Genomic DNA, 9,714 nt, shown 5'->3' with positions numbered 1-9,714 from the left:
CAGGGAACCGGTGTGGCCCAGGGCACTCCCCCACCCAGCAGCTAGCTGTTCGCATTCCCATTGATGTGCAGGGAGTCTTTGTCTCTTAACTGGCCCACACAGTGGGGAGTGCAGTGGTGTGTGCTGGGGGACGGTTATTGGGTCCCTTTCCCCAGCCAGGGCCCTCAAATTAGTTTGGTTAGAGGGGTTAGAGCCCAAGGCTGTGGGGGAGGGGAGAGGAAGCAGTTGGAAAGGCTACTGGACCCTTGAGCACAAACTTTGCTCTGCCATGGGTCCCAGGGGCCAAAGGTGGCCCTGAGTTGGGGCAAGGCCTTTGTGCACCCCCTGCCCTCGCATGGGCTCCCTCATCACTCTTGTGCCCCGAGAATCAGCTGGGTGTGTTACCAGGAAGTGGCACTCCTGATGTGGATGGTGCTCTTGGGATGGGCAACTTCAACAGCATTGGGGTGGTAGCAAGGCCATTCCAGGGCCCTGGTGGGCAGATGCCACCAGGTGGGGCTACAGGTGAGGAACACCCCCTTGGGGAACTTTGCAAGGAGGGGTTTGTGGCACTTGGGAGCAAGAACAGGAACTCCGCATTAGTAGTAGAGATAGCAGCTGTTTTGCAATTTAGACCAGTCTTGCCAAGGATATGGTGTGTAATGAGGGAGGGGGCAGAAGGCTGGGGAGTGGTGGGATACCTGGCTAGCTCTCAAAAGCCTACTTAACTCAAATCAGTGTAAGCCTTCCCAGCCCCAACTGTGCCTCTCCTGTACTCACAGACTGGCCTGGTGGCCATTTGTCCATGCTACACTTCTCTGCCCAAGTCAGAGCTGACGAAAGGTGGATGCTGTAGGAGAGGAGTTTGTCAGGCCAAACCGTTTTCCAACTGGTGACAGTTTTTAGGACATGAGATGTTCAAGAAGGGGTAAGGAGTAGGAAGAGTGGGCACCAGGGCGTGGTGTGGGGGCAAGAGCAGACCTGGCCAGGAGTCAGTCCCAGCGTCCATGCACAGTGGCAGTGGGGAGTGTACGTGTGTTTTGGGGGGGGGGCATGGTTTCTAAGATTAGGATTCCCTGTATGTAAATCAACTCCATGTCCATTTACAATTCATCAGGGTAGCAGCTCCCTGACTGAGAGGCGCAACAAGTTCCGGTTGTTTTTCAGCCTGTAGGAGACTGAGGCACAAACCTGGCCTCAGATAAATCATTTTGCATAGGGAGAGTTATCTGGCAGCATTACTGACCTTAGACATTTGCAATATTTTGACTAATGACGTTTTTTTTGAGTGGGTGACTTTCAGCACAAGGTAAACAATAGCCTTTTCTGGTGGTTCTTACTACCGTGTTCATCCCCTGTTCAGGAGGAGTACACTCTTTGGGTCCCACACCATCACCAGTTAAGTCATCCTTGCCACAGTTCAACCTGTTAGAACAGAAGCTGGCAAACGTTTTCTGTAAAGGGCTAGGTAGTTAAATAGTTTAGGCTTTGTGAGCTCCACGGCCTCTCTTGCAACTACTCAACAGCACTGTAGCAGCACAAAAACAGCCACAGACACCACAGAAATGAATGGAATTGGCTGTGCTCCCACAAAATCCATGGACCTGACATTTGAAATTCATGTAACTTTCCCTTGTCACAGAATAATCTTCTTTGGGTTGTTTCAACCATTAAAAAAACGCAAAAACCACTTTTCGTTTGCAGTCTGTACAAACAGGCAGGTAGGCTGAACTTGGCCCTCCGGCAATAGTGTCTCAACTACCGCACATAACGCTGTGGTCAGTGCTTTGCTGGTGGGATTTAAGTGTCTCCACTGCACATTTACCAGAGCTTCAGTTGGGTGTGACTGTCCACTGCATGTTGACTGAGATGGCTTCAGCTTAGACGCTGCATTTTCCTCACCTCCTCATGCCTCAGTGTATAGGTGCTGGGGTTTACCCATCAGAGACCGAAGCTCTCCGAAACACCGTGATGTCCAGCACCCTCCTGGTGCAGAGGGGACCACTGATGCCAGGGAGCAAGGGAATAGCCCAGGGCCCCCAGAGGTAGTGGGGAAGGTGGGGGCACATCTGTAGCCTGGAATACACAGCAACTGCTCAGCCTCACAGCAGCCAGTATTTCTTCAGCTCTTACAAGACTAACTGAAGTCCATTCGCTGTGTCCCCATACTGCCCACTTTCTACCATCTCATTTAACCCTGAGCACAACCTTATTGGGTCCAGTCAAAATTTCAACCCTGTCTGGCTCTAAAGCACATGTTCTTAACCATTCACAACCATTCACACAATGGGGTCTCTACTGATTCCCCCTGCTCTGACACTATGGGACAAGAGCTGGTTAAGCCCCCCAACCTCGAGGAACCCCATTTTGCTCCTTTTCCCTCATTGATTTTTGAGGTGATAGATGAAGTCATGAGGAATAAAAAGCAAGGGTAAAGTGCCTGGGATATGCCATGTAAATAGTACGAGTTCAACAACTATTAGCTATTTCTGTTAATTCTCTAGCTAGTGTCATAGATTAGGCACTGCCCTGAAAATCGGAACATCCACTCGCTCCTTGTATGTTTTGTTTATCCAGCCCCAGGATTCAGAGCAATAGATGGAAGTTACACGGGGGAAAATGTCAGCTCCATCTTAGCGAGACCCCCGCCCCCACTACGGCTCCGTGGGTGGAGGGAGCCAGGGAAGGGGGTCTTTGGAGGTGCAGGCTGGGTTGGGGGCACAGGAAACCTACCAAAGAGACATTTGGGTAAGATGGAAGGAGCCTACCCTCTAAGGAGGATGGGGCCCAGGGGGTCCAGTGCCGAATGATAGCGGGCACAGGCTCGACGACGCGGCTGGACCACTCGGGAGAGCAGGGGCTTTTTCTCTTTGTCCTCGAAAGCTGCTCGAGCTGGGGCCCTTGAGGGCGCTCACGTCAACGGCTGCAACGGGCATTTTGCTGTTCAGGGCAGTGTTGGAATCTGATTTCGCCGGTCCCGCTTGCAGGGATTCATGGGAAAGGACTACAGGGCGTTTGTCGATCACTGAGTACGTTTACAGAACGACTCCGCAGCTGTGAACTTGCGCTTTTAGCGCATTCATCAAAGCATCGGGGAAGCTAAAACTCAGCCCCTCCCTCTCGTCCCCCAGGGTCCGCAGCGCTCCGGCTCTGGGGCATCCCACCCCCTGCCTGGGGCTCGTTCCTCGAGACTGCTGTTTGCCCACCGCGGCCAGCCACGAACACAGCCCTTGTCTTTAATCTCTGGACGGAGCTCCACTACAGCTTCCTGCACAGATCGGCCAGTGGGCGGGCAACTAGCGTCTGTCAAAAGCAAGCCCAGCCACAGCGAAGGAGGCGAGAGCACGGGGGCGTCGTCCCGGAGCCGCAGCTGAAGGGGCCCCTGGGGAACAGCCTTTTACTGGGAGGATACCAAGTGCACAAGGGCAAGAGGCCTGTCCAAGGTCACCCGGATGGCGGAGCGCACGTAGTGTGCGCGCCGCCTCGGGTCCTGCTTGGGCCCGGGAGGAGCCCGGCGCGCCGGGCGGAAATCTCCGCACATTCTTGTGGCCGGCGCCTCCGGCTCCCGGGGCACTGTTGGCTCACTGATCCCACCTGCGGGGCCCACCTCGCCCTCGCGTCCGGAGGACTCTGCTGGGAAGGGGCGGGCCCGACCGCACACGCGCGCGGACCCCAGCGCAGACCCCAGCCTCCCGGCCTGTCACGCGCCAGCCCGGCCTCGGGCGGAGGGCCTGTTCCCAGGTTGTGGTCCCGCCCCTCGCGCAGCGGCCCCGCCTCCTCGTGACTGTAGCCCCGCCCCACGCGCCGCACACGCAACCCCGTCACCCCTCTCCAGGCGCAGGCCGGTCGCGTCCCCGGCGCCGGCGCTAGTGCGCGCCCCCACACTCCCTGCCGGGGCGGCGCCGCGCGCGCCAGCTGTGGGCGGGGCCCTGCAGTGGTGGCTGGGCACCTCCTCCTGCGGCGTCTCCCCCCGCTCTTTCCCCTCGCTCGCCCTCACGCTAACTGTGCTTCTCTGGGCCCCCTCTGCCCGCTCCCAGCCATGGTGGCCTGGCGCTCAGCGTTCCTCATCTGCCTCGCTTTCTCCTTGGCCACTCTAGTCCAGAGAGGTAAGGGCGGCGGGCCCGGGGGGCGGGGGCTTGGCGCCCGGGCGGCCCCGCGGTGCGCATGAGCGGCCCGGCCTCCGCCCCGAGGGCCTGCGGTGGAGGCGGGCGGGGCAGAGCGCGGCGGCGGGGCTGCGAGACCCCGGCCCGCGGGGCTCACCTCGTCGAGCTGCTTGCGGCGGGAGAGGAGCGCTTGGGACCCATCCTGGTGCTGCGCTAGAAACAGCGGGATAGCCCCCCCCTTCAAATCCTGAGCAACGTGTCACCGCTGGTGACAACAGCAGTCCCCAGGAGATTGCCTTTGGGTAAACCTTGAAGAGGGCCTCCTTTCCCTCGAGTGGAGCACATCGAAATGCGTTTCGAGGCCGCCTGCAACAGAAGCACCTGGGGCGGGGGGGCTTCCTGGGCGCATTCCAACCCCCTTTTGTCAGGATCTCCGTGAGGGCAGGTATGCGGGGCTGGATGGGGGACGGCAATGTGTAGATCTAGCCAGCTCTTCTGGTGTTTCTGGTGCCCGCCCCAGTTTTCAATCCACTGGTGCTGTTTTGCTGTGGAGAAGGAGAGAGATTCTGCCAATTAGCCCCTCGCTACTCCAAGTGTGGTCCAGGACCCACATGAGCATCACCTGGGACTTGCTCAGAATGCAGCATCTCAGGCCCCACCCCTGACCCATGAGTCAGATTCTGCATTTTACCTAGCTCCCTGGGTAGTTTGCAGGCGCATTCAAGTTTGAGAAGCATCTTGGTATAAATACAAGTATGTGGTTAAAAATAGGGTTTCCAACATGTACCAACGGAATCTTCTTACACTTATTTATATCCCATCACCACGTCAGAAAAAGGGTTTGAGGAAAACACTGCAGTTGAGCACAGATTCACTCTGAGCTTCCTGACAAGGCAGGCAAATTCAGCTAGTGCAAAACATAATGAGCTCAGCAAAAACCAAAGTTTGTTTTACAAACCGAGCTCTAGTGAGATGTATGTTATGTATAAGGGGCACTGGCAAACGCGGACAGTCCAGGGCAGTTTTGCAAAATATGCAGAACTGTTTCTTGTGAGGACAGCCATCCCAGAGCCGATAAAAGAGAAGCCACTTAACATTCTACAAAGGTGCCAGGCTCTGGTCTGAACACCGATGATGCAGCAGTGAACAAAACTAAGACTCTGACCTCATGGAGTTGATGTCTTTGGGCAGGGAGAAAGTAAGCACTGACATCGCAATCTCTGTAGTCTATTGTTAGTGCGATGAAGCAAAATCACGTTGCTGGGTGGTTGAATTTGCTGTTTCACTTTTCCCTTTAGGGTTAAGATTTGTGTTTTGTTTATGATGCATTTGTGGGATTATAATCATTTGATGACTTGCATTTAATGATACGGAGAATTTGAAAGTGGAAGCACAGAAAAATTGGACAAATAACACTCCAAGGCTATCTTTTGAAAGGTTTCAACGAGGTATGCACATTGACAGGGTGAGGAATATTAATGGTCAGGTCTCAGATTTTCACCTAAACGTATTATACAAGGCATTTTAGGAGGTAGTGGAGAAAACTGAATGGGTGCAGCTGTTTTACAGATGCAGAAACAGACACGAGGTGAAGTAACTTGCCTCAGGGGGCGGAGCTAAGATTTGATCCCAGGCTTGTCTGATTTTACAGCGTTTGCTCTTTAGCACTAAGCATAATACCTTTAACACCTGGAGGCTGCCCTCCTTCCATCACTTAGTGGCCAACGGGCCCTGGGAGTTCTGAACCTCAAACCTTGCTTGGTTTGCTCATCCATATAATGCCTAGCAACTCACAAAGGTGTCTTGAGGGGACCAGGCATGTGTCACTCTAAGATCTGTGGCCTTGCCACCAGCTACCATCTCCTGGATGCTTGCTAGGTGCCAGGCACTTCACATATCTTGTTCTCAAGTGTGCTACTAGTTCTGCTGGTTAGGTCTGCACCCTACCTTCCAGGTGAGGGGCCCCTGGTTACATAGCTCAGAAGAGATTGAGCCAGTATCCCATCCAGGTAAGACTGCTACCCAGTGATCTTTTCAAATTTTAATTAAGAAAACTGAACCAGAAGAAGTTTTTGCCTCAAGATGGGAACCCAGGTTTGCTGGTCTTTCATGCCTAGTAAGAAAAATACAGGTTTTGCATTGTTCTTTCTGGCTGCCATGTCAAAAAGTGAACAAACACAAAGCAGGTGCTCAGTTAGGCACCTGCAAGCTCTTCTGGAGCCCTGGAGTGGGAGATTGGGTGGGCCTGCCCAAGAGCCACTTGATCCTCTGTCTGATCCTCAGTAGTGAGGTGTGACCAAGAAGGCTGTGCAGACCTCAAAAAGCACACAGGACTTCGACATGCAATTTGTGAAATCCTTCCAGAGGCTGGCAAATTGAGACAGTCTTTGGGCTCCCAGAAGTTTAAGAGGGTGGTTAACAAGTCATTCTTGTTCTAATTATGGATGGGTTTTAGTCTATTTTACTGTTCTCAATAATCCTCTGAGGACAGGTATGTCACCTGTATGCACCTATAGGAATGGAACTCTGTTGTTCTGAATGGTGGGGAGAAGAATCTCAGTGGTGGGTGGGTAGTAATCAGGCTCCATTTCCCAAATGCCATCCACACACCATGCCCTTAGTGCCTCTGTCTTGCCAGTGAGTTTGAGCCCCTGGCAAGTTTGCTATGGATTCAGTGTGACCAAAGAAATTGAAAGCAAAACGTTCTTGGGGTGAAAGGGTTATCCCCAACTTTATTTCCAGGTGGCAGGTCAGTCACTAAAATTCTGTTCACTCAGAGCGAGTCTGCATGCAGCAAGCCAATCTCTGCCTCTGGGCCCCTCTGCCTGCACAGCCGTCCCATACAGCCATCCTCTGCACCTCTCTGCACAGTGGTCCCGCACAGCCGTCCTCTGGGCCTCTGTCCTCGGCACTGCCACCACTCCAGCCTCTGCTCTCCTGCAGCCTTACAGCCCTGCCACCGTGTCGCGTGCAGAGGACGGGTGGAGCTCTTTATATAGAGTCAACAGCCATGTATTGCCCACAGGTGTGCAGTGAGCTAATCAACCAGGGCCAGGTGAGAATCTGGCCACAGAGCTCTCATTTTATCCACAGCCTAACACACAGTTCCCCTGCACAGCTGCCCTGAAAGGTTGGCACTGTGGCCTGTCTGGTGTTCTGAGTCTATAAATGTCCATGGCCACTTGCATACAGCCTTGAAAAGTAACTGGGTGGTGTCTTGCCTGAGGGTTTCAGTGAGACAGAGGAATGACAGTGGAAACTTCTTGCGGGTAAAAGGGTTTGTTACCCAGCTTGTTCTCCCAGCTATAAGTCAAGCAAGAGAATTATGTCTGTATCCAGCAGTCTGCAGGTCTGTAACTCCTTGACTCTGCCTCCGCCCAGAGTGCTGGGTAGAGCTCTTTATATAGTAACTCAGTCAGTAATAGTTCATTGCCTGTGGGTGTGGGAGCAGTAGCCTAGCAGTAGGCTAGTTACATCGTCAAGTAGTTCAGGGTCAGGTGAGGATCCTCGCAGTAGAAACTTCGATTTTCCTCGCAGGTGGTAACCCATTTTACATGAAAAATGAGTGGTCCAATGGCATTTAGGACTTGAATTCAGGTTCATCTGAATAACCAAACGGCTTGTGAATGTAAATACCCCCAGGGTGGGCAAGATCATAGAAATGTGAGAAGTGGCTGAGAATAAGTCTGATGAGCATGTTGGCAAATCGCTGAGTGCCTGCTCCTTCAAAGAGAGCAGCCCTGTGACAGAGGGAAAGGGCAGGAGTTGGAGCAATCCTGCCCAGCGCTATCATGGCCTGGGAGGGGGTTCATTTAACAGCTCGGGGCCTTGGTGTCCTCATGTGTAAAATGGGGACAATACCACCATCCACCTCATGGGGTTGTTAACAGAATTGAATGGCTAAAGTGCTTAGCACAGCACCTGGCTCCAGGTGAGTTCTTGTGTTAATTATTCACATTACCTAAGAAGTTCCCAGCCATATTTAAAAAGTAAACAGTGCAACAAACCTTGAGAATATTATGTTAAATGAAAGAAGCGAGACACAAAAGCCCACATATTGTATGATCCCGTTTATAGGGAACATCCAGAGTTGGCAAATCCATAGCACAAAAAGTACATGAGTGGCCCCCACGGGGCCGGTGGGGGTGGGTGGGAGGAATGCCGAGTGACTGCATAATAGGTACAGGGTTTCCTTTGGGGTGATGGTTGCACAATCTTGTGAATGTACTAAGAACCACTGAAACTGTACACTTTAAAAGGGTGAGTTGTATAGTGTGTGAATGATATCTCCATTTAAAAATGCACTGTACACGGGGAGAACAGTGTATCACAGAGAAGGGACATAGTGGATCTCTGGCAACTTGCTGCACTGATGGACAGTGACTGCATTGGGGTCTGGGTGGGGACTTGATAATATGGGTAAATGTAGTAACCGCATTGTTTTTTCATGTGAAACCTTCATAACAGTGTATATCAATCATACCTTAATAAAAAATTTTAAAAAGTACACTGTAGTCTAAGAATAAATGAGGGGGGTGGCAGCATGTGACCCTTGGGATGGGGTTGGTCTTCGGGGCAGAGAGGTGAGCAGATTGGGCTCCAGGTGCTGGGGGCGCTGAGATGCCAGGTTGGGATCCAGGCAGAAGCCCTGTGGGCTGCCTGGGGCTAGTGGCTATAAGCCAGGCAGGCAGCAGGGGCACCCGTAGGGATGGCCCAGAGCTGCTAAATCCCCTACTCCCTGAGTTCAGGAATGGTCCCTGGAAAGGTGGGGGGCATCCTGGGCAGGAGGGGACCTTTCCTTTCCTGGATGGCCCGGGGTCACCATTATGTGCACCAGAAAGTCACTGCACTGAACTGACAGGGTCTGGGTACTGTGTGCCTTTTCATGTCACCTGTTTTGATTGGTTTTTGGCCCCTTCCTCACTGTCACAGGTCACATCCCCATTGCCTCCATAATTTTGGGTACCAAATAAATAAAACATGCTGGTTTGTTAAAACACACACACACACATACATACACATGCGTAGATCTGTGTCACCCAGGGTGTGTATCACGCAGGAGTCAGCCCCAGCAGGCACTGAAGGAGGGCCTGCAGCTGTTGCTGGTAGGCAAGAGGAGGATGAGGCCATTCGGCCACGCGGAGCTGGTTTGGGTTCTTGTGAGTTCAGGAAAGACACTTTCCAGGTGCACTGACTTTCCATTCTGGGGTTTTCTACCATGTGGTGTTGGTGCTTTTCCTCTTGTGTGTCTACGCCTACTCTTTGCATGTGGCATGGATTCCTCTGCTGCCCTGCATGTGCTTGGGGAGGCCCGGCTGCAGGGGGTCCTGGCCTCCAACCCAGATATGGCTCTCCCTGAGGCTTGCTCACAGGCCCACTGACTGGTCAATCTTGGTTTGCATGTAAAAGCTGAAAGTCATCCTACACAGAAGAGAAACAGGTGAGAAAATCTGTCATGCAGGTAGGTGTTCTAAATGAGGCGGGTGGGAGGCTGTGGTAGACCTAATAATAGTAATTGCCTTCCAAAGTGTCCACGCCCTAACCTCTGGAACCTGTGGTTAGGTTATATGGTAAAGGAGAATTAAGGTAGCGAGTGGGATTAAGGCTGCTAATCAGAGGGCTTTAAAATAAG

General features: G+C 52.7%; 1 protein-coding gene across 5 annotated transcripts in view; it reads left to right on the top strand.

Moving 5' to 3' along the window:
* The first annotated feature begins 3,799 nt into the window (after nt 1-3,799).
* CD99L2 (CD99 molecule like 2) overlaps nt 3,800-9,714 on the top strand; it is a 98,024-nt gene continuing 92,109 nt past the window's right edge. Inside the window, exons 1-2 of one of the 5 annotated variants that reach the window (XM_037000486.2) lie at nt 8,252-9,267; nt 9,492-9,522. In XM_037000486.2, coding sequence (XP_036856381.2) covers nt 8,968-9,267; nt 9,492-9,522 — 331 coding nt within the window. In that variant the 5' untranslated portion in view covers nt 8,252-8,967. Of the gene's footprint in view, nt 4,086-8,251; nt 9,268-9,491; nt 9,523-9,714 lie in introns of those variants that run through there. The other 4 variants (XM_037000480.2, XM_037000483.2, XM_037000490.2 and 1 more) reach the window with 4 other exon arrangements.

This window comes from Manis javanica, chromosome X, assembly GCF_040802235.1.
Source record: "Manis javanica isolate MJ-LG chromosome X, MJ_LKY, whole genome shotgun sequence".
In the NCBI taxonomy this organism is placed as follows: domain Eukaryota; kingdom Metazoa; phylum Chordata; class Mammalia; order Pholidota; family Manidae; genus Manis; species Manis javanica.
Note: the sequence above shows the minus strand (reverse complement) of the source record. Positions and strands in the feature narration are given on the sequence as shown.